The following is a 24,240-nucleotide window of genomic DNA, read 5'->3' on the forward strand; positions in this document are numbered from 1 at the left end:
GAGAAACGTCAACCGTTTAACCCGCGGTCGGTGTCGGCATGAACTCGGCTGTACGTCAGCTCGCTTAACGATCGACTACCGCCGCTAATCTATCAATTCTAGACCATGCCGTTTTAATTGAACACCAGAAGCACACCAGCAGCGGTGGCGATCGGACTGTATCGTTCACTGCAATCTTTGCCAGATTATGACAATTATGAAATTAGCTTCAGACTCCGGACCGGCCAGTTGAAGTCGCCGCGGCTACACTTTGCGGCTTCGACAGACCGAACTGGTTGGAAGGCGTTTCAATACGCGTTGAAATGGTTGTTCGCTGGCTGTTTGTGTGGTTGGCACAATCGTGAGGTCGTGACTAATTATAATTCGCCCATGTTCGATGTAACGACTTATTTCCGAAGCGTTTTTTTTTTTTTTGCTGCAACCGACCAGTTGACGAATATGCTGACAAATTTGTAAACGAATTTTCCCATATCGGGAAGAGAGGTTCCGCGGTGTTGTAATTTGTAATTCCGTCTGCCGATGCTCTACACGCTGATGCGAAAGGTGCGCCGCGTGGTTCCGAACTCCATACACGAAAAAAAAAAATTAAAGAAGAAAAAAAAACACCCACGTTCCTAGCGGGCGAAACATTTTCCACGCGAAAACGGCTGGCGCTTCCGTTTCATGCCGTTCGCGAGATTTATTTATATTCAACTATGCAACGGGAAAGGTTGTGTTTTCTTCCTCCCCCTCATCCCCCATTTCCACGCTATTTTTAAGCGAATGCTCAACAAAACGATGTGTTTTTCTCTTGTTTTTTCTTCTTCATTTTATCATCCCCCAAGAAATACGACAATTCGGCAGCGTATGAATGCGGGAAGGGCAAAAATAAAATAAGAAAACCATTTCCTAGCGACAAAAACAACTTTAACGCAATGGATCATCGGATTTTTGGGTTGAGTTTCGTACGGATAGGACGTTCTGTTACAGCAGTGTGTGAACGATAATGAGGCGAAATTGAAAAGGTAACACACAGACAAGAGCTGGCTAAAATGGTCGCAAGGAAGCGATTATGTTTAAGAGTTGATAATGAGCATCAACCAATACGCTTTTTGTGGGAAGAGCGCTTTTTCTCTGGTTGTTGTCTTGTCTATTCATCACGGAAACTGTTTTCCCTTGTCACATTACGTTCTGACACATCCTTAACGACAGATGTGTTGTGCAAAAACAAAACCCCAAAGGGGGGTGGTAAGGAACAAAATGACCACCCTCAATGGACCACACTGGTTAGTGGAATGCCACACACGCACACACTGGGGGCAAACATCATTAGATAGCCGGGCATGACAACGCCAGGTTTCTGTGAGTAATGTTGTGACGATGAGACGGTGATGATGTCAAACAGATGAACGTTTTTCATTCTTAGGAAGGAAAATGGAAAACGTGGAAAAATTAAAATTCCCCAAACGCATAACTTTAAACTTCGATTCGAACTCAATACAAATTCACCAGAATTAGCATCAAACGTATGCCAAGCGTTACTTTTATTCACCGAATCACTCTACTGTGTTGTGGGGCAAAATTTGAATGAAATTCTACATAAAACTCTGCCCCATTCACACTTCACTGCCTGTGCCGAAGGTAATCCATGCCGCAGCTTTGATTCATTGGTGTGTTTTTTCCTCCTCGATCGGCTCGTGACAGTTTCATCTTAAATCCCTGCTGATGCCGACAAGTGGTTCGACAGCTTGCAACGATATGATGGGATTTAAGTTTCTCGGAACAGTTCATAACCCTACAAATACATGTATATTTTTTTCAGTTTCTGTGAAGCGATGTTAACGAGAAGCCATTGATCGCTTGGGATTTATGCTGTACATTCTAACTACCATTAAGAAATGGAAAGGCCCAATTGAGAAAAATGTGGTGAAATATGTCTACTTAACATCTTTTGAGTATTTGTGGTGAAATTCAACATAGTATTTCACCACAAGTATTTGTGGTGAATTACTCAACAAGCTTTTACTACCGAATGCAAATCTGAGTGCAGTTTTTCATAATGTTTAGCTTAATCAGAATTACTTACAGCTGATTTAAAGCGGAATTTTTTCCACCAAATCGTCATACGCTATCACAGCCACCAACAACCGGATTCAACCGATCACCAGTAGTAATTCATCAACGCATCGGGTAAAATGTCAATGCAGCTTCATCAATCGTGTAACAAATGTCGCACATGTCCGGCACACGGTTGCTTCCATTTGCATTCCACCGAGCGGGAACAATATTATTCCCGGATGGTGGCGTGTTTGTCAGTGTTTGTAAACAATTGCCACTACAAATTACTTCCCAGACCTCTCGGTAGAGGGCAGGAAAGGCGAGAGGGTTTGACAGAAACGTTACAAAAACGAACAAGAAGGATGGAAACAAAATCTGGTCGTGTAAATGTCAAACCGTGCCAAGAGGTGTATGGCATGGCTGTTGTTCTCCTGCAATCCAACTCATTCTAAACCACATGTTTCCCTTTGGTCAAGCGTATGACTCACAGGAATCGCTTCGTGGGATGGGATGGAAAACGTTTTCTGCCCACCAAAAACCGAAGCATTGATGTAAGGAAAAACATGTTATTTGGCCGGTGGCCATCGGCCCGAACAAATCGGTTGCCAAAGCCGCGTGCAGGTGTTTCCCCACCCAACGGAACAAATCGGCGTTTCGAGCGTTCATTCGTGTTTTACTATTTTGTGGTTTCTGTGGTCTATTTTAAATGCATATTTTTCTGTTGTTTTTTCCGCCTTGCTTGACTCAAGATATCGAAGTAAAAATCGTTTGCCTCTTCCCAAGGGAACATTCACGGCAAAAACCGCCTGCCAATGATAATTCATCCGGAAGCGACAATTCCCCACAACTGCTGCACCAGGTGATTGCGCAAAACTGATCCGGCCCTCCCGGACGCGGGACGAAGGCAAATATTTATCATGATCGCTATGATTACACTTTGTGCATACATGTGTCGGTCTGTGTGAATGCAGTTCGCTCGTCAACAAAACGAGCCTCCTCTGGTTTCTGGTTCTGATCCCCCGCGGGAACGTTCGGGATAGTTTGCATTCTTTGCACACTGCGAGACGTTTTTCCATCCCCATGGGCACATCTGTGCGATCGCAGAAGGGGTTTGCAATAAAAAAACACACACACACACATACACACGCAAAAATGTGTGGTAACAGATCATTGTGCTGCTGGGTACATTCCTGGATGGATGGCGCGACAATACGGTGCGGTGGACGAACGAGAACGGAATGGAATTGCCTTCCTGCGACGGACAGTAGCTCTTCCCTGGGTTTCGTAATCTTTCCCAGTGGTAATGTTTCCGTGCAGTCAGCAAATGGGAACTGATGCAGGGTGCAGCAAAGGTGGAAGGATTGTTAGATCATTTGCCGTGCAGTTAGAGCATCTGTATCGTTGCACTTCTCACGGGGGTGGGATGTCATCTTACGGAACATTCATTTCCTCGGCAATATATTTCAATTTATTGTGAACTTCATTCCGATCGGGCGTGTTGAAACGATATATTCCTACACTCGTAACGTGTAGGAGCTCTACGGACTGTACTCTTCCTCCACAGGCAGAAGAAATAAAATCCCTCATATTTGGGTTATAATTCCTTTTTTCCAATATTTTCAATTAAAATTCTGAGAATTCTAGAAAAGGATCCAAGCTTCAAATTAAGTGGATACCAATGGAGTGGTAAATCAAATATATCAAAATTCGAACTCTTCAAAGTATTTTCCACACATGGAATAGCTAATTGATTCGTTGTAAATTGAATCTTGGTACCATCTACCCCATGTACAGAAAGGGACGACGTTGAAATATATTCTCCACATTACCTAATGACTTGTGAGAAATGTATAAGAAATAGTTGAAAATTATTGTAAAAGAATCCAGGAATTGCTGGACAGATCTTCATCTCATTGAAGTCTGGAAGTTGGTTTCAAGTCTGGAAACGATAGCAAAGCCAAGGACGGAATGGAATCTACGGACACCATCTCATGCAATCTCTTGGAGCATGGCCTAAGCTGACGATCACATTCACATATCTTTGATAGAGATTTAGCACTCAAACATTATTGTTGGTCTTGGACATGTCATTAGAATGACACCGATCGATCGAAGTCGTAAAGTATTCCTATACCATCCACATAGACAGAATAAGCATCCACAAGTCCACAGTAACGCGCGATCATACCTGTTTGATCAAATTTTCCCTTTTCCACCTTGTAAGCCAAAATGGTTTTTTTGCTTTCCACCTTTACATAGGCGCTCGCGAATGTAGCTGAGCCGCGCCAAAAAGCACGACAAGCATAAGTCACATTGCGTGCGGTGTGCACGCGTATAACAGCAAGCGAAAACAATCCACAACCAACCATCCATCCATCCATTTTCCGTATCCACAGCGGCTTTCCCCTGCATCGTTGCAACACTTTCCTTCTTGGCGAAAAGAAAATCTCACCACGCCTGCACGCCACCACACCATATTGTGCGCCGATCCCTTCCTCGAGGTGGCTGTAGATGGAGAGGAAGAAAACACGTTTTCCTTCCTTGCGGAGATAAACACAACGGCCGACCCTTAAGGAGACGCCATCGCCAAAGCTCCGGATTCAAGCGCCTGTACATGATCCGGTCCGTACGAAGCATAATTGCCCGCGACGCTGATGCCTTCCATTCAATAACAACAATCTTTTCCTGCCTGTCTGTCCGCCTGCCTACCTGCCTGTGCCTGCGGGTGCATGTGCATTTCGCTGCGCTTTCCCAAAACCTCCACCCGCCAGTTGGTGGAAAACAGTTTTCCAAGCATTCAATTTTCTACCCACTTTCCCTTTATGCTGCAGTCTCGGTTGCATCGATGTCTCGGCTTGGTGCGACTGCTGATCATGATTTCCCGGTATACTATCCCCCTGCTCACCCAACCCCCATACCCCCTCTTCACGAATTGCTACAAGAAAAAAAGGCACGACGCATCGATGCTATTTTAATGCATCGTCTTATATTCTTCGCTTCCCTTGCGTTGCGTTCGTTCGGTTTTGCTTGCACCACCGGTGATGATCTTGCCACCGATTTTCCAACCAATGCAGCCGCAACCGATGCATGCGGGAAAGTGTTGACAGTGAAACCGCCAACTGTCACGCGTACCGGGTAACTTTAAAGGCAGGAAATTGCGGCGCGTACGCACAAGTGCACCTTGGCCTCGTTACATTTTTCCAACAAATCCAGCGAGTGCGAGCCGGCGCGCGACGGGATATCGTTATTTATAGTTGTTTCTGGGGTTTCTCTTTCCGTCAGCTCATTCTTCCCTTCTTGTCGATCGATTGCATTTCTGTGTGTGTTTGTATATTTGCCATCAAACATCTAGATTTAGACACATAATGTCCCGCCGTAAAGGACCAATCGCAAGACGAACTTTAGATGCTCAGGCGGAAGTGGCCAATCTTATCCCGTTTTCGCTGAAGGTTCGTAGAATAGCTGGCTGGAACCCGGCGGCAAAACTCGGCAGGTTCGTTTACGTGCATTGCCAAACATTGGGCAAAAGATGACTTGACTTCTAAGTGTCTTTTCCTTTGCACACGTTTGCAAAACCACGATGCTGGAAATAGAAACCATACATCTTGCACGCTTCCCGCGAACACTGCTACGGAGTGGAATTTTTCAGCCGTGATTCAGATTGGTTGCGGAAATTACCTTCAAACCGGCACGACACACGATGGCATAAAATTGCGCCAGACCTCGGTACTCCCGATCGCCGACCGGTCGACCAACAAGTACAAGGCTTTTCCTACGTGCTTGAGAATCGGGACGTTTTATTTTTTGTGAAGACCAGCTTAATTAAGTGTGAGCGAACTAGTGTGTCAGAAGAATGTCAATTAGGGCTAGGAAGTTAGGTTTAAAATAGCATTAATGAGTGACTCCCATTTAAGGTGTTTACCGTTTTCAATCTTTTAAATTAAATACAATCTTTAGCAAAAAAGTTAACTTCCTCAATTCGAAGACATTTTGTATGACTTTAGACGAAGAATTTTATCCTATTTTTGGAGCACTTGCTGGTGAATGTTTTATTTTCTCGCCCAAGAATGCAATAAAACTCACCTCACAAAGTAATGTTCCTGCTTCAGCACATCGGGTGTATCATAAATTGATGATAACACTTAAGCTTAACGCCTCTGAAGCACCCTTTAATTTATCCTCCCCATCTAATCCGAATCATCAACCGTGCTTAACCGCTCCCAACACCACGCTACCCTAAATCGCATGCTCCAGGAAATCAATAGCACGGTTCCACGTGTGGAACTTTTTACACACCCCATGCGGAGGCCTCTTCACGCGTTCGCAACGTTGCACCGTGGTAAGTGTAGCATTAGGCCCGATTAAGACAGATACATATCGTACCGGGGGTGGCAAAATCAACTTCACCTTCACGAAACGCATCTTCATGGCCAGGGGAGCTAATTTCACGCACAGCTCTATAAACATAAGAATATGCATGTGAAACGTTGTACTGCTTCCTGGATGTTGCAAGTCTTGTGACGCGCGGGGGGAACAAAAACAAAGCAGTTCACACAATGCTCTCGTGTTCTCGTGCAGCACTTAGTAAACAATGTCAGGTGATAGAGACCCATCCAGTGGCGCCAATCGAAACAGGATCCCTAACACCTACACCGTAAAGTCATAAAGCGGAATATAGCTGGTTTGCACTGGTCGGGTACTTCAGAATCTTGAAGGGGAGTGACGAAAGTTTGTAACAACTTTTGGTGTTTTCGTTTCAGAGTTTTAAAATTAAACTCGTGGTTTGAAAACATCTTAAATCCACACTTTTATTTACTTGTAGTAGATAAACAACCAGAGTCCTGAAAAATATAAGCATTTTTAGTAGTTGGGTTATGGCATTCATGAGTTCACATACCTAGCTTTATCTCTCCAACAAAGTCCTCATATCATGGCAAAGAAGGAAACATAAAGACTCCTTACTATAATCTACACATCCGGCTCGATTGTCGACCGATCTCGGTCCCAACTTCCAAGCACGTCCATTCTCCACTAGTTTCCTGCAAGTTGCCTGCTGAGCATGTCCCATCTGAATGCCAAAGTGTCTTGAAATATTTGCATCCGCGTGGCTCATCACTGCGCCACATCATCCTTCCATGCGCCATCCCATGAACAATCCCACTTGATCCAGAACATACCCCCAACCCTTCCTTCCTCCCCATACCCCCCCCCCCCCCCCCCCCCTCTGGCCTATCAATCCCATCTGAAGGGCTTCGGGCTATTGGGGACACTAGGAAACGGCACGTTTCTACATACCTCCAACAGTCGTCCCCCCGAACAAATCGAGCTGAACACGAGAGCTGGAATGATGTCTCTAGCACACTCTAGCTCGAAACCCATCACCGGGCGCTCGTGCATCGTGTGGCATTTGCGGACGCCAGGTTCGCGCACTTCAGCTTCTTGCGCCACGGAAACACATCCGCCGAGCGCACGCCGACGGAACGTGTGCGCAAGGAACAGGCGCATCAGCCTCGCTTTGCTTCTTTTGCTCCATCGTTCACTATATAGTTTTTAAAAATAGCATTAACACGTACATGTACGCGCGAACCTTAAACTAATCCCGCACACAGCCGCACACCATACTGACCGAGGCCTATTAAATAATGCTCTGCCGGACCATTCCTTGCGGCACGCACGAACGCATGCACTTGAAACACGACAAAAAAAAACAAACAACGATGGAAGCGAAAGAAAAAAAAGGCGGCGTATGTTTCGTCGTGCTCACAAGAAACTCAACGAACAAAAAAAAAACAGAAATACACGCCCGACGGTCAAACTAACGAAATTTCTTTTTGCGCGACGTTATGCAAAGTGACGTAAACGGCGCAATTGGTAGTCGGCGGCGGTCTTTTTTTTTTGTTTTTCAAAAGTATGTTCTTCCTACCCCACCGGGAATAGGGTTAATGGCAGCTAATGGTGGTGACATTTGTTTATGCGTCGCTGGAAGCGCATTTCATCAAGGAAAAGGAGGGTGTTGATTCGACGGAATTGAAATCAGGCTCGGTTGCAGCAAAAGGCAGGTACATGGTACGGCCGATTTTCGTTTAACTTGCGCGTTAGGTAACGCATCGTGCTACGTGCTTTCTTACGGTGTGATTTATCGTCGCATGTAAACCTGACCTAGCACACTTTTTACACCCGTTTGAGAAATTGTTTGCTTGATAAGGATTTCTTATTCAAACTTCCTTTACAACTAGATTAAAAGCAAAAAAAAAAAAGATTTAAGCGTTTTTTAAATGTCGCTAAGAGGAGCAAAGAGGACCCAAAGAAAAACAAAAATTAAGTGCTTTTCCCCCCACCCAACTCCCCCATCCAAAAAAAAGGGATATTCGTCACAAAGATCGACTATTGACCCCTTTCGGGGATAAGTTTTGGGCGAAGTCCGTTATATCTGTCAAAACATAACAACCGTCCCGATCGGAACGGAACACGGAACAGCCTGTCAACAGTTCACTAACCCTTTTTCCCGAGCATAATCGCAGCCAACATTCTTTGGATGGATGTTTTGGTTTGCCAAAACTTTTGTTTAAAAATACACAACCATCGCACCGACCATTTGCGCTTATCTGTTCCGTTCGATCCACTCTTTCCCTTGCAGCTTCAGGCAAGATTCGTCACTTGAAAACAGTGTCTTAAATCACAACCACTCGGTTACACGGCCTTTCAAGAGCTCGCAGGCCTCGCAACCACCGGGAGCAGAAACGTGAGTTGGCACGTTGTGAGGGAATTTTTACAAAGGGGGTACCCTTCGTTTGCGTCATCCGTTCGCACTGGCAAAAACCGTCCGATACGATGACACTTCCGGATCATCGTTTTCCCGTTAAACGGTTCTTATGTTCGCTTACTGCATGCTAATACCTTCCCGAAAGGTAGTAAAGCTCGCTATTTGACAGATAAAGTTGTGAAATAATTTTCCCAGCGAAATCCCAGCTATGGAAAAAGCCTCCGCAGCATTGTCAAATTTTCACACAATTTTATTTTTATTCTCACTCACTCACTCATTTCCTTACCTTCTCAATCAAACCGTTTCGGGGGCTGTAAGCAATAGAGCAATCCCAAAACCAACAGAACATTCTCCATCGGGTACTGTCAAATATTGCGCAAATTTTGGATTATTCTAACCGACCTTGTCCACAGCGGCTTAAATCGATCACATAAATATCACCAAAAAATTCTAAATCTCATCATATACACCTACATCATACGCTGCCCTGGGTCTAATCCAATTGCCCGGAGTTTTGCACTTCGTGGAAGGGCAGCAACATGTTCCGCCAGATCGACCCGCAACACCGGGATTTTGCCCCCTTTTACCAGAACTTGTCGAAACAATCCGCTTGCTTTTGTGCCACTCGGTCGTCAGTCGGTATCAGTTGCAAGCATTCGTTGGAAAATTTTTTATGCTAACACATCTGAAATAGACGTGTGACGGTGTTAACATGTTCCGGAATTCAAATGCTTCGCTTGTGAACTAGGCTAACATCGATGGGTTGCGATTCTGGGAAGTGACTCTTTCCTACTGTTCTATCTGATTGTGCCAAGTTGTTACGCAGTTTCAAAGTATCGGTCATTGTACTATGAAGTTGAAATAAAATAAGAGAATTCCTTCAGGAATTTATTCTTATCAGTTCACTTTATTCAAGTCACTTATCTTTAGACATATCTTATGTTGGAAATTTATTTTAAATATTTAATAAACATGTTTGCTTTTCTTTCTCCTTATATTGCAGGTAAGCGGCACAATTTGCATTTTTATTGCGGCTCATCCAATTACATGTGTGGTAAGTTATACGCCAGAGCACGTTACGCGTGTTTTTTCCCTTTTGCTATACCAAATTGGACCTTAAAACCATGACACGAGGAAGGCAAAATAATTTAACACTACCATCGTGGTTAGGTTTCCAGTTTGTTTTCAGTTGTGTCCAATTTCAAACTCCTTCTGATACGGTGGTTCTAATGTGAATCAGATCCACTTGGGTCACCATCGTCGGCCACCGTTGCATGACTCATGTCAGCAGGATGGAGTCGTCAGTCCTAAAGTTTCCTCTTTTTTTCTCACTCTTGTGTCATGTTGTCTTGAGCCCAAAAATTGAACCCAATCGCCGGAATTCCACATACACAAACGCTCAGATGGAAGTATTCGCAACGTACAGAAGCTGTGTATGGTGGCCACCCCTGCACGCAACTAACCAATTCCATCTCGGTAAGGTGGCTTTAAAATGTTGTCACATTCCGCAACGGAGTACGCGACATCGCGGGTCTGCGAGCGCGCGAATCTGGGTCAGACATGCTCAAAATTCACGCATGATTTATGTGCTCCTATCGCCCTGGGACTGCGTGTGCGGATGGACGAAATGAAATTATTCAACAGAGCACCAAGAAGGAAGGCAAGCAAATGTTTGCTGTGCAATTTATTCGAGTTTTACTTCAATTTTATGCAGTGTATCTCTTTCCAAAAATCTGTAACCTTCCAACACGCACGGTATCGCAATCAGGCTCTTGTCGGCGGTGACGCAAGTTGATTAAGACTTCCTCGTGATTCCGGATTCTTGACACGCGTGATCACACCATACCTAACACTAGCGTTACACCAAGCGAAAGATATAGATGCGACAATGTTGGATTGTGTTGCATGGGGACATTCCTAACCAGGCCCTACTCGTCCTCCTTCCCACTTCTCCTCCCCGTTCAGAATGGACACAATTCAATGAATGCATTCTCCCCCGCTGAGGAATATCGTGCCAGTCGAGGGAAAATTAGCTAACCACGTAGGAGGGCCTGATACACGAATGCAAGCAAAATAATTTGTGACGAACGGAAATCTTCTCAACGCTTTGCGGAACCGTCTTAATGACTTCCGTGAGGCTATTTACGGTGACTGTACTTTATGATCGTGCCCACGATGCAACGTTCTAACCGCATTGTACAACGCGATGTACGTGTGTTGTTGAGGGAAGAAATCGAATGAATTTGCTAAAGCCAATGTTCCGATAGTCACCCCTTTTGGCTACACAATTGTGCAAATTATAAAACAAGTTCAGTCAAATTGTTTGCCCACAGCATGTTTGATAAGGGAAAACATTAGTTTGCTTTTTTAAATATACCTTTGCTTTAGCTTCAACATACGATCAGTAGCAATACCGATTCGCTTATCAATGTTTAAAGCTCCCATATATCACACACACACACGCACGCCGACCTTGAAAGCAAACATTTGCATATTTATGTCATTATGTTACTTATTTTGTCTGCAAACTTGGAAAACCCCGAGCCACATATTTAGTGACGCGTGCAGACATTTTCCTTTTTTCTTTCGTTTTGTTCATTGAAAATTTTTTCTAGCCGAGCTTCATCACCATCCCCTGTATGGCATATGATGACGATGAGCTTCCATAGATAATTGTGTTTTATTCACCCAAAAACTCGATCTCGAAAGTTTTTCTGTCTGCATGTGTGCGTGTGTGTGTGTGTGTGTTAAGCATAATTTTACCTTCTGCCCATTTAGAACCCTCTCATCCCGCCCCCCCTTTTGACCCACACCTAAACCTTCTGATGGCTCCAACTCTGCCCTGATGTTCGGTAACTTTTTCTGTTTCTGTTGTTACGCTTTTTTGGGACCGGCATGTGGGACCGATCGAAAGGATCGGTGGAAATCCGGTGGTATCGGATGTCCGAAGGCTCTCTTAAAAGGTGCTACTGCCAGATGAACTATACATATAGCTGACCAGCCGGTTGTGTGTGAGAGAAGGGTAATGCAAGCAAACGCGGGTGTTTTGTTAGTGTCCACGTAAAAAGTGGAAAATTCCATGACGTCCATAATCGCTCCCATCATATGCTTCCACAAAGGACTCAAACGCTGGGTTCGGATAAGCAAAATTGAGCTGAAATGCTAAATTTGTCCTCCCTGGAATTGCAAGGTGAAATTACATGAATAAAGAGCATGAATGGGATTTTATTTCAATTAAACATTTCTTCTGTCCCAGAGCCTATTGATTGGGAAAGATAAATTACATGTAGAAGAAGAAAAAAGCATTTAAATAAGAAGGATAATTTTTTTTCCAACCACGGAAACGGACCACCAAAAACTGACGATGCCTTGACCGATGCCAAAGTATTGACTAACATGTTTCAAAGTTCTAAATTTAAAAGCAATAAATGACCCTGCCAAACACATTCGGTTTCGCCTTTATCCCACTTTCTCTGATGATGTCGACCGAATGTTACTTTGTGCTTATTTTTCCCTCCTCAACTTAATTTGCTCCTTTGGAAATGCTTGCTGTGACACTTTTTTTCCAGCACCACACAATTTCCCACACCCACGATCGATTCCCTTTTTGCGAGGCGTTTTCCCTTCCACACGCCATACGTTGGAATGCGCAGAAAGGTGTTTTTTTTCTTGTTTGCTGTTGTAAGTACATGGAAGTTTGCCTGTTCGCTAGAATTAGCTCGATAGTAAAGTCGAAACTATTTCATTACGCTCCATCCCGGGTTCTGGAAAAGTTGCAGCAGAACATCTTGGGAAAATCTTGGCTCCCACAACATTTGCTTCCGACACATTGGTAGGTGGCGTAGGCTTCTTTGTGGCACAAAAAAAAATCCCCGTAAATTATTAGCCAAGTACACTCGAGTGAGTGTACGCTGGCTAGGCCATCATCATTAATTTATCACCGAAATTAGTAGTACACCCTCAACAGGCATCAGGCAGATCCTTTTCATTTTGTCCTGCGTCTCCGCCTTCTTATTCCTTTTCACTTTGGCCCTCTTTACGCATTCTGCATTCCACCACACACACACGCGCATTCTTTCTCTCCCTTGCTTGTGGGAAGCCCTTACATTGTTCTGATCCCTTCTGACAAACGCCCTTTTCCAATGCTTGGCATCCTTTTCATGCTCGCATTCGACGCCGATCGATGCATTCGTCCCTGCGGCCTTTCCTTTGCCTTCTTTCTTCCACACAGCTGACGACGACGACGGATTGACGGGGCGCAACGTCTGGTTTCGGAATCATATGGTGTGTGCGAACGTCTAGTCACCGTCACCTCCTTACGGGCCACGTTTCGGCCTCACCTTTTCCCTCCGGTCCGACGTCGGCTGCACGGTGGGACGCAGTTTCCGTTTCCGTTTTGTGCTGGCCTTCTTGCCCTTTCCATCGACGCGCGAAAGCGAATCGGTCGCTGCGGCACCATTGCAACGCGAAAGGGGGTTGGTTTACGTCAGGGCAGGGGTTTGCAGTAGGGCCGCCCGGAGGTGTTTTCGCTTTTCACGATGCGGCACTCACCACTCACCCGCGCAACAAGCCTGAGGCGAGCACTGCGTGCGGACTATGGGATGAGCGTGCAACATTGGTATGGTCAAATTGGTCGTATGGATGAGATTTTCATGCTAAAACTTCAATTTGAGATTTTTTTCTTATATTTCTGTTAGTAGAACTAACGAGCTAAGAGCGAGTACACAACTCTCACATCACTCACTCGTTTATTCAAACGCAACTGGAATTTTCCAGCGTGAAACTACAAAACCTTTGAAAAAGAAAAAGCGTGATCTCTTTGAAAACTTCTTTAATTATGTACATTCTTTGCAGTAACTCACGAGTGACAACTCACGGTTTACATTGTTTACATGCAATATGACAGCTCGTTGTAATTTTAAATTATTTCTAGCTGCATTTCTGGTTTTGCAAAGATCTCAGATTCCACTTCTGATTTTCTAAAATTGTTGCAATTTTTCAACAAAACATCATAACTCGAAAGCTGTAGTAAAAAAGGAACTTTAAGGTTTCATAAATTATTTATTTAATATTTTTTTACAATAATTTATAAAACAAGTAAACTCCAAACTTCCGTGGAACTTACTGTCCAACAATCGCTGCTCGCGTTCGTCAGTGCGATCGCACCGACCGAGTTACCCTGTTCGGAATTCACTACCACACAGGCAAAACGCTCCACACACATCACAGCAAACGGAATTGCACAATCTTCGTCTGGTGCGTGATTGCACTTCCCCTTCCACAACGGCACGGTGCACGGTCCGGTATTGTTTGTGGCCCGTGCCCATACCGGTCGGTCTGTAACCATGCCACAGTGGAGGGGAGCGCTTCGGGAAAAACCAACCCTCGGTGAAATAAGGGGAAATCAACGAGCAGAAGTGCATTTCGAGCAATTTCGCTTTCGCACCGTCAGGGGGTAAGCGCACTCACGAGAGCGAGAGTGCGTCCAATTGGATGTTGGTGTAGGTTTTGCCGTTTTGCTGTGTGATGTTGGGCGCTCGTTTTTTTTGTGTTTGTCTTCCTACCACCCAAAAGCGTGCGAGTGCTCTCGGTTCGGTGTATTGGTGGTGGTGGTGCGCGCTTTAGTACGCTTCGTCGTGCTGCGTTCGAGTTCGAGTCGTATTTTAGGGGTAGGTACTCCGCTGTCGTTAAGGGGGTTGCACCGGTAGGGAAGAAGCAGAAAAGCGTAGAGGAAGGTCGGAACCGTCGAAGTGCTTTGAATTTTTCGGATCGGAATGGAACCCACGTTCATTTCAATTCAAGAACGGGTCGCGTGAGTACGCGTTTTGTTTTATCGTTCCCGTCGACGTCGCCGTTCGTCGTCGTCGCGTACGCTGTCACCGCGCGTAGCCGTTTGTTGCGTCGAAGTGAGCAAACGTTTTGCAAAAGGTGCCCGCTGCACTTGCTCCACACAACACACACGACAGCCGAGTGGGATAAGTGCGAAAGCCAGAAGCCAGAACCAAACCGCCCGTGTTTATCAAAGTCCCGTGCAATGGAGTGGATTTTTCGCTTCTGTTAGTGAGGTTATCGGAAAATTTGTAGTTTGCAAAAACATAACCACTCCAAGCCTCGACAAAACGGTGCGCCATACTTTGTGAAAAAAAAAAAATAAAGAGAGAGAAAAATAAAACAAAAAGTTCGCCAAACTCCAGTGCCGCAAGAAACGTAAAATACAAGCACATAAATACATACACACACGAAGCTTAAAACAAGTAAAAGTAAAACGCCCGGTAAACGGTAAGCCGTGGAAAAAAGACCACTAAACCACGCTGGGAAATTCTAATTCGTACACGACAGCAGTTCCGGGAGAGGAAATTGAGTGTTTTAGTTGCTTGGGGGTTTTTGTTTTCTCGGTTGTCGGTTGTTTGCTTTCCCGGTTCCCGTTCGTACGCACACTACGAACAGGCGCGCACTGGTGAAAAATTCCTCCGTATCCGTTGTTTAGTGCTGCAAAGTTCGCGGGTGGAAAAAGCCGGCAAATCTTTTTACTTTCCTCCCAAAAAAAAATTTCCCGGCACATCGACCAAACTAGTGCCGCCCAGCTGTTCGTCGTGACCGTGAAGACACACGGTGTGCAGGGTGGTTGTGCAAAAGTGAGAGTGAAAATTTGTGGCCAACAGTGTGTGTTGCCTGGTTTGGTTGCGCTTCTTTCATGTGTGCCGTGCGTTTTGCGAATGTTCTAACTCGCGTTTGCTAGAAAACCCAGGCGGCAAAGACCTTCGTACGCTGTACGTGAGCAGGCCCCAAACACCGAGATGATGATGGTGTGAATGCAACAACGGTAAAGATCAATCGAATCAGCTTCTGTGTAAAACCAAGTGACCCAAGTGTGGGCACGGCGAAGCTTCGGTCAGCCCACGGTGATGTAGATCGTCCGTACCATTCTTACCACCTGAAACAAACTCAACTACCTCACAAGAACACAGCAACAACCACACACATCAAATAGTGCAAATTTAGTGCAAATTGTATAGTGAAAGCATTCATTAAAAAGAAAACATTTAGCTGAGTTTCGTTACATTACATAGTTGTGAAAAGAGTCTATCGTTACTAGAATTATTGTGTCAAAGAGTTCTGCTGCTAGCGCATTTATTGTTCGACCACAAGAGCGAAGCGAGTTTTGGTGGAGAACCATGCACCATCACACCGTAGGTGAAACTCCATTCCCGTGCAAGCTGGCTGTCGAAATGATGGAGCCCACTACCCCAGAGTGTGGTCGTCTTGTCGGGATCTCTAATTGAGAGGAGTCGCCAGGCAAACAATCTCCTGTACAAAGCAAGTGACAGTAGCGTAGTGACAGTCAGATGGGCGTGAGCTGTTAGTAAACATGTGTAACGATCACACTAGAGAGATCGCCTAGAATGGATTGAACAGTAGATCGAAACATGGTGTGTTAGTTTGTGACAGTTCTTTCGGTTCTTTCTGTTTTCGCAAATATATATATTGTTTATCGGCCATTTGTTTCATATCTATGTATCGGGTTTTGCGTGTGCGCGTGTTAGTGTTTGCGATGCAGATAGCTCGAATTGTTTAGATGTTACGGAAGCGAAAGGTTCTTCCCGGTGCGAAGCAACCCCATGGGTACGTCCCCGAAAGTGTAGAAAATGGTGGACAGTTGTTAGTTTGGAATTTGGCGTTGAACTTGTAGTGCAAATGTTTAGTGAAGATAGTACATTGTGTTGCTCCTGTTGTTCAGTGTGTCATAGTAGAGTACATCAGCAGACTTAGAAAGAATCCCACTGCGAAGGTGGATCAAATATAGAAAAATTAATTATACTTAATCCCGAACCCCCATACATATACAAACACACACTCTCACTCACAATTATAAAGACGGCTTAAACGATGATGATGTTACAGCATCTACCGCCGTCTCATACGTTCGTCGGCAGTTCGGCCGGTTCGACGACGAGTGCCACAGCATCTCCATCACCTCCGGCACCTTCAGACACACCGACACCTCCACCGCCTGCCTCTAACGCGTCCAATGTGTCCTCACCGTCCTCACCTGTTATCGATGCGGAACAACCCGACAGCAGGGCCACTCCGGAACAGTCGCGAATTATCATACGCCATCATCAACCGCGACCGGGAACTCCCCGTTCTCAAACACCTCCGGCACGGGAGCGATCCGCCAGCATGTCGGACGAACATCGGGAAGATGTTGGAGAAAATTTAGCCACATCACACTCACCACGACCGACGAGAACTTCTCTCGATTACTCGCAGGTCTCACAGGCGTCTCGTAGCAGATCCCGGTCAAGATCCCGGTCTAGGTCCGCATCGCCCAGATCTGCTACAGGTTCTCCGGCACCACGATCGGAACGATATAAGTCGGTTGAACGGTCCAAAACACCGCCACCCGCACAGACAGTGCAGCCAGCGGAGCGTGTCAACGTCATCCGCTACATCAAGGAAGAACGTCCCAGTTCCATCGTACGGCGCAGCTCCGTAGCCGAAGAGATGGACACCGAACGGCGTCAGTCACATTTGGACACGCAGACGACCGACGAGACCCGGCCGGAGTTGCATCGCCGTCGGCACTACAGTGCTGAGACGGGCAACGAGGCGGATGACGATGAAGAGGACGAACCTCGTTCCGGTGACTACTACGCAGCCGCCACTAGACGCTCCAGCCCGTATCGACCGTATGCGTTGCAGCGAACGATTTCCGAGCAACCCGCCGCCATGCCGTACGCGCACCAGCGACTCTACCACAAGTCTGTCAGCGGCCATGTTCGATCGGGTCGCGATTCTAGCAGTCCTCGGCGCATGATCACCGATCAAGATGATTCCGACTACAGTGAACGTAGCCACGGCAGTGTGGTGGTACGTTCCGGTGAAGAACCTCACGGTACGGATGTGATCCGGACGGCACCCGAAGAGACGGAGCGTTCCGCCGAGCGGTTAAGGTTGGCCCGACCGGATCGGTACACCATCCTGCCCAGGACGGGTGCATCGTACGAGGAGGAAGCGGAAGGCGACGCCGAAGAAGAGGAAGATGATGAGGAAGACGAAGAGCTGGAGGAGGAAGATCTGGACGCTCCGCTGGATCTGTCGATGAAGATCAAGCGCCGTCCGCGAAGTGGCTCCGTGACGGAAGATTCGGACGATTCGGCTGCCGAACATCATAGCCGTGGTCCCGAGAGTGCCGCGTACAAGAAGAGTCTAATGAAACGATACCGTAAGTTTGCACACCACCCTTTTACCCTTTAAACGGGCCTGTTTAGCTAAGGGAGTTTAAAAAGCGGAATTTTAAATTTGAACAGTTGCTACTTTAAGCGATTGTTTAGCATCGTGGGATAGAAGCTGGTGAAGGTTCAATTTGATCCAATGGAGAACCCCCTAAGTAAAGGGTCAATATGGTCTAGTTGTTACTCTGGTTACAATCGTTCAGTTTTGCTAACGGCTCCGATACCGGGATGGGAATTAGGTCATCTCGAAAAGAATGAAGAAAAAAAGGTTGTTCCTATCGGTGATCGATCCCTTCGGAATTTGCAAAAGGAAAACAGACCTCCTTTTAACTTCTTAAGCACAAAACGGCAAAACCCCGGCAAGAACGTACCGACCGACCTTGGCCGGTTTCGCACACACGCATCCGAAGGATCGGAGAAGCCCTTTTTGTGTGACCCGTACCCCTTGCGCCATCTGTGGAAGCTGTAGGGGCGTGACGGTGACGGTGGTGTGTTCGATCGAAGTCATCAAACTACCGTAACTGTTATAAACGGGTCAGCGGAAGGAAAAAAAGGGGTTCCTATTTTATAATGGGCATTCTTTAGCCTTCAATCGATACAGTTTCTGCAGTGCGTGTTGGTTTTTTGCGTGCTTCTCTTGTGCATAAATTGGCAGCAAGAGTTAGTTAGTCAGCAGGAGTTGGTTCCAATTTTTTTTTATAGATTGAAGAAAATCGAAATGATGAGAAGTACCAAAAATGCCGGAAGGCAAACGAGTGACGGAAGTAGCAACGAAGTGTGTGTATTTTGTTTTTGTCTCAGAATCCGTCGTGAATTCGTTTGGTGTTAACCGCGACGATCTAACGCTGCTCCAGAAGTGCACTTCAAGCTATGTACAGTAACTTCTCGGTAAAGGAGTGCAGCAAGAATTGCTCAAAAGTACTCCAAAATTTCATCCAGAACATTTGAATTGTGTAACGATTCTCAACGGTTCCATGTAATACATTGTTTGAAGTACTTACTGTATGGCCCCGGGAATCGCTTAGACACTTCCCTTGGAAACCATGAACAATGTGTACTTCTTGAGACATGTACAATGTGGACGTAGGAATATTTTAAACTGCCGAACATGATGGTGGACCGTGGTTTTTGGGACTTTTTGATTTGAAATATGATTTTTAATTGATGTGATTATCGTCGTCTCCCGAACGGCGTCACCGGGATGAACCCAACATCTCCCGATTGACGTCAATAGCTGGAGCATTCGATATAGGAATGTGTGACTATATATTTCGCGATATTCCGTTCGTTCTGTTTTTGTGTTTTTGGTTTGCGTTTTGCACCCTCTACTAGAACCAGTTTTTAGCTAGATTCCACCATTTTCGGACACCATTTGCATAAGACAGCAACGCGTCTTGGGCAACTATTTCCGTGCTTCCCCTGTTTTATATAAATCTTAAGCTTCGATTCCTGTTTGTAAAGTGGCCAAGAATCGCTTCCTTTGGACCATATACCTCGAAGAGACTGTAATGCAAAATGTTACCAGCATTAGGCGCTGTGCAGGAACAGCTTTACCGGTTCAGGGCAAGTATGCCCTATGTAGGCCAGACCGGTGAGCGGTTGGGCCGTTTCGCAACCATTGTATAACTTCCGCCACGAAAAATCAATACCGACGGAAACCGCAATAACCCTTCCAAGTACAGAAGCTGAGCAAGCGTCGTGCCGACAGGCGTCGGGGCACATTTTAACTTTGCCACGGCCTGCGGGCGAAAAGCGAACCGATGAAAAATCGATATTCATCAGGTTGCAAAAAGGATGGTACGGAAATAATACATAAGCAGACATGTTGTTACCGCTGAACACCGGAAGGCTCCCTAGGGGGTGGGTGGTGGTGGAATGCCACCAGTTTGGCTCACAGTTTGGGAAGTCACGGCACACCCTTACAAATATTGCACATTAAAACTGGAAGTAGCTTCAATCGTGATCTTACCCCCTTTTCACAGCCCATAGACACGGGTTGTTTCACGTAAAATTAAGAAGAGGTGCACAGGTAATAATGAAAGGTGAAAAGGAAAGTTTAGTGTTAATAAAATAGTCTCATTAACCGCCGGAAGGATTGAAGAAAGCTGTATAAACACAGTGTTTTTAAGAACCATTGACTAATACTACTTAGAAAGCATGTCATCTCGCTTAGAAAAATCAACCCAAAAATTTGACCGTCTCTACCATCCGTTTGTGACCCAAACAAGTGGAAAAAATTGAATAAGATCACCTACCCATAGACACCCACGATCGTTACACAACGCATCCATTACATTCCGCCGTACGTCATCCGGTCCGAGCACTCGATCGGGAAGTAAAAACCGATCAAAATTCGATCATACTGATTGACGAACGCAGAAGAAACAACAAAAAACCCACCCTCAGACACTAAGTAAAGTGGAATGGAACGCTTGCAGAACATTGACAGAATACGCACACATACATACACACACACTAAAAGGGAGGGAAACACTTGCTGCCCCCCCAAAAAGCTGATGCTGGGAGCTGCCATATTCCCGGGAATTGCAGCAACACACGGTCGGATCGGTTTCCAAGTCGTTTCCCGTTTGTCGAACAGGTTCCATCAGGGGTTTAGCGCAGGCGCATGTATTGGTACCGAGTTCGCAACCCCCTGCTCGGACCGGACAGTAGCATGCGAAGGTGTAGAGATAAGCAACACCACCAGCAACAACAACAAAAAAACCGCAACTCCCCACACACCTTGCTTGTTTTCTTTTTTTTCATCCCTTGCGCGACCGGATGTGCCGTGGTCTTGGTGCTGTTGTCGAACGAGTGTTGTTGACACACGTTCTGACTGTGCTGGAGATGCAGGAAGGAGTTCAATCGTTCCAGCGTTCCACGTTTGCGTGTGTGTGTGTTAGTCCCAATTTGCATAGATCGCGAAGAAGACGACGACGCAGAAAGCGTCCAGAAAAGAAAGTCACTCATCCCGCTCACGCTGCTGATCGTCGGTACAAGATCTCTTTCAACGTGGTACGGGGTGGTTCCATATCTCGTTGCACAGTGAGATGAGATGTCCGCGGTTATGATGTTTGCCTCACCGGTTGGGCAGACTGCTGGTGGGTAGTGTGAAGACTCTGGCGAACCGATCGCAAGCCGTAGGGAGGAGGTGTGAACGGCGGTGTTAACGGCCCAAACGAGAAAGTGACCGAGAAGTGAAGAAACGTGAAGACTGTACTGTCGCTTCAAGTTCAAGGTCTTTTTCATTACGGATGATGCCGCCGTTTGGTTGTGCGGTGGTGATGTCGATCGCTATCTGTTGGGTTTCGCCAACAGACGCGGCGCTATGACGTGTGTTCATCATATCTTGAGATAACGCTTAAATTAGTCTACTTTTGAAAACATTGAATAGTTCATTAAGTACATTTGAAGAAATTTTCCGTTCAGAAATTAAGAATATTTTTTTCTTAGAAAACTAAATTAGCGCATGTTTGCGATCATGTGTCCTCGTTGGTGAGGGCGATAATTCGAGAGAAAAACACATTCGCGATTTTATTTATTTCACCTTTTGCTGCACTTCCCTTGCTGCAACGGTTGCAGACGTTGTTTGTTCGACAATTTATGCATGTTGTTGTGCTTCATGTTTTTTATTTATCAAATAAATTGTTATTCCCACCCTTCGCATCTCCACACGCAACCGAATGCAGTTCTTGTGCAGGAATCAGGTTCTATTTTAGTACACGTTATCTAATACGTGGTTTGGTGGTTTTGCTTGCAAAGTTCGGATAATTTTCGTCGACAGCGTCGCGGAAACAACATTTGCTAAAAAGGCGCAGAAACGTACAACACCGACAAGTGAAAACCTAAACTAAAGCACAAAAGAAAATTTCACACTTGCTCAGCTTCAATCGCACATATGAGTTATGCCCTCGTCGTAATATATGCAGCGTTGTGTGTCTCATCTGTTGGACATCCGAGTGTACATTCACGGGGGGTGGGAAAAAAAGAAAAATGTTTTTTTTTGTTTCCGTACGGAAAAAGAAAAATGTTTTCTGCAATGTGCAAGGTCTAATCGCCCGCAAATGTTTAATGGGCGTTTTTTTTTTTGGGGGGGTAGGAGGAGGAAATTTTGTTTTTTTTTTGTTGTTGCCTTCGAGCTCATTAACTTAAACAACCAAAGCCAAACGGTGACCTCACTTTCGTTCTTCCTTATCGAAAGCGTGAGTGTTTTCTATTTTCTTCTCGCTTGCGTTCCTGCGTGCAGTGGCGAAAATTATTGGTTTTTTATGATTTCAGCTCGTGCATCGTTCTGCTGTCGTTCGTTTTTATTGGGTTGAATTTTCTTTTCTTTTTTTTAACAAGTTGTTTGGTACTTTCCTGCATCTTTTCGAGGAGATGAGTGTGGATTCTCCCCCGGGAATGAGTAGCAGAACGAGGTTGATCATAATTCATACCAGACCAGCGTCAGCGTGACATACTGCGTAATAGTAATTGGTTGAAAAACGATTAACCATACTGGCGTTTAGTGAGCTGCAAAAATTAGGTTAACTGTTTCTATGCACAGGTTTTTGGTCAATTGCGCATGACATGAGGCAGGAACGAAGGGAAGACCATTGTGTAAGAAATAGTACATTGGAGGTATGAAAATAAAAAAAAATATTTTGATTTCATTTCACTCCTTCCATGCTGATAAATAATTAATATCTACACCACTCACCCCTCTGGGCAGTTACTTCCATCAGCCGTTTGGCAACGTTTCGATAGTGAGCACGCTTCTGTTTTATGTAAAATACCACCCATCGACCATGACCTACCTGACGTTTTTCTTTCTGTCCGACTTACACTTTGCTGCCCATGCTTCGGTTGGCGCTTTTCTTATACTTTCTCATCATCTACTACCATTTCACTCCACTCCACTACCTTGATCATCGGCCCATTACTATTATGCTTTCGTTTCATTCGGCCTGTGTGCTTTCGGGTTCCCTAATGTGCGCCCGTTCCGCTTGGATTGGTGGAGAAAAAAAGGGGGCCATTTCAGAAGAATGGCGAAGGCTCCCGTGCAACACCACCATGACAGCGTGTACGTGTTTAAAATCGCTAATCGGTACGGATTGGGCAAAGTAAGTCGGGTACCTGTGGGGGGTGGGGTGTATATCTCGCACACGTATTTCCCTTGGCGGAGCAAAAGCTAAGCACGGGTCGAAACAAGTTAATTGAGATGATTATGTGGAAGAAATGGGGGATTAACAATATTCGATATTCGATAAGTATTTTGTGTTTAAAAGTGCGAGAGAAAATAACACTCTATTGAAATAAAAAAAGTGACAACGTTTGATCGGTACAAGGGGGGAAGAAAATTCTCACTTCCTTTCATCAACGTACCTCGCTTCATTGCATTGAATGTGAGATAATTTCGTGAACGTGCCACCAGTCGAGATTTGGTTTTCGTGAAGGTTGGCCACAAAACGTTCGAACGTGTTTTTTACAATTAGGTTACACGGTGACCCTCAGCTAATGTGAGGGTGGCGTTGGATGAGAAAAACAACTTTACCGACTCAAGGTTTAAAGGGAAGAAGCGAAGAAAAAAAACAGACACAGCCAGGAAGGTAGAACAACACGACACGGTTGGCGCAGATGATCGGTGAAACGGTGTACAGGATTTTTTTTTGGAAATACAAATAATATCGCGTTAATGAAAACATACGCAACAGACTGCTGGGTTCTAGGAAATTGTAATATTTATTTTGTATGGCCCTTTAGTTCATTTCACGTTATGCTTCATCATCGTAACCACCGCTTTGAAGTTGATCAAGTCTCCAATAAACAAGTGTTAAATGACATGAATAAAACACCTTATAACTAGTGCCCATAATCGAAAAGGAGTTGGAAAAATGTGTAACTTGAAGCATTATAAGTATCGCATTAAAGCAGTTCAAACCAAAAAACAGTTCTTTAAGAAACTCACATTCAAGTGCGCCGTGTTAACTTTTTAATCATGCCATACCTTAACCTCCAACACGATTATTGTTGGCAACTGTTTCCTTCCCAAAAGGTGGTTGAGTTCAATCGTAAAATCAAACAATTTTTACCCAAACTCCCGCATGCTACTAAAACACTTCTCTCCTCCCTGGTGTGACGCACAACATACAACTCTTTGCTAAAAAAAAACATGTGTTAATTGTTTTCGGTTCTACAGCCATCGTACTGTGAAATGGCGTACAT

General features: G+C 45.2%; 1 protein-coding gene across 2 annotated transcripts in view; it reads left to right on the forward strand.

The window, feature by feature from the left end:
* LOC125771280 (ecdysone-induced protein 74EF) overlaps window positions 1-24,240 on the forward strand; it is a 218,097-nt gene that overhangs the window by 150,026 nt on the left and 43,831 nt on the right. The window contains exon 1 of one of the 2 annotated variants that reach the window (XM_049441746.1): window positions 13,879-18,026. The exons of the other annotated variant lie outside the window; for it this stretch is intronic. Coding sequence (XP_049297703.1) covers window positions 16,688-18,026 — 1,339 coding nt within the window. The 5' untranslated portion in view covers window positions 13,879-16,687. Of the gene's footprint in view, window positions 1-13,878; window positions 18,027-24,240 lie in introns of those variants that run through there. 2 annotated transcript variants of the gene reach the window in all.

The sequence above is a fragment of the Anopheles funestus genome, chromosome 3RL (genome assembly GCF_943734845.2).
Source record: "Anopheles funestus chromosome 3RL, idAnoFuneDA-416_04, whole genome shotgun sequence".
NCBI lineage: Eukaryota > Metazoa > Arthropoda > Insecta > Diptera > Culicidae > Anopheles > Anopheles funestus.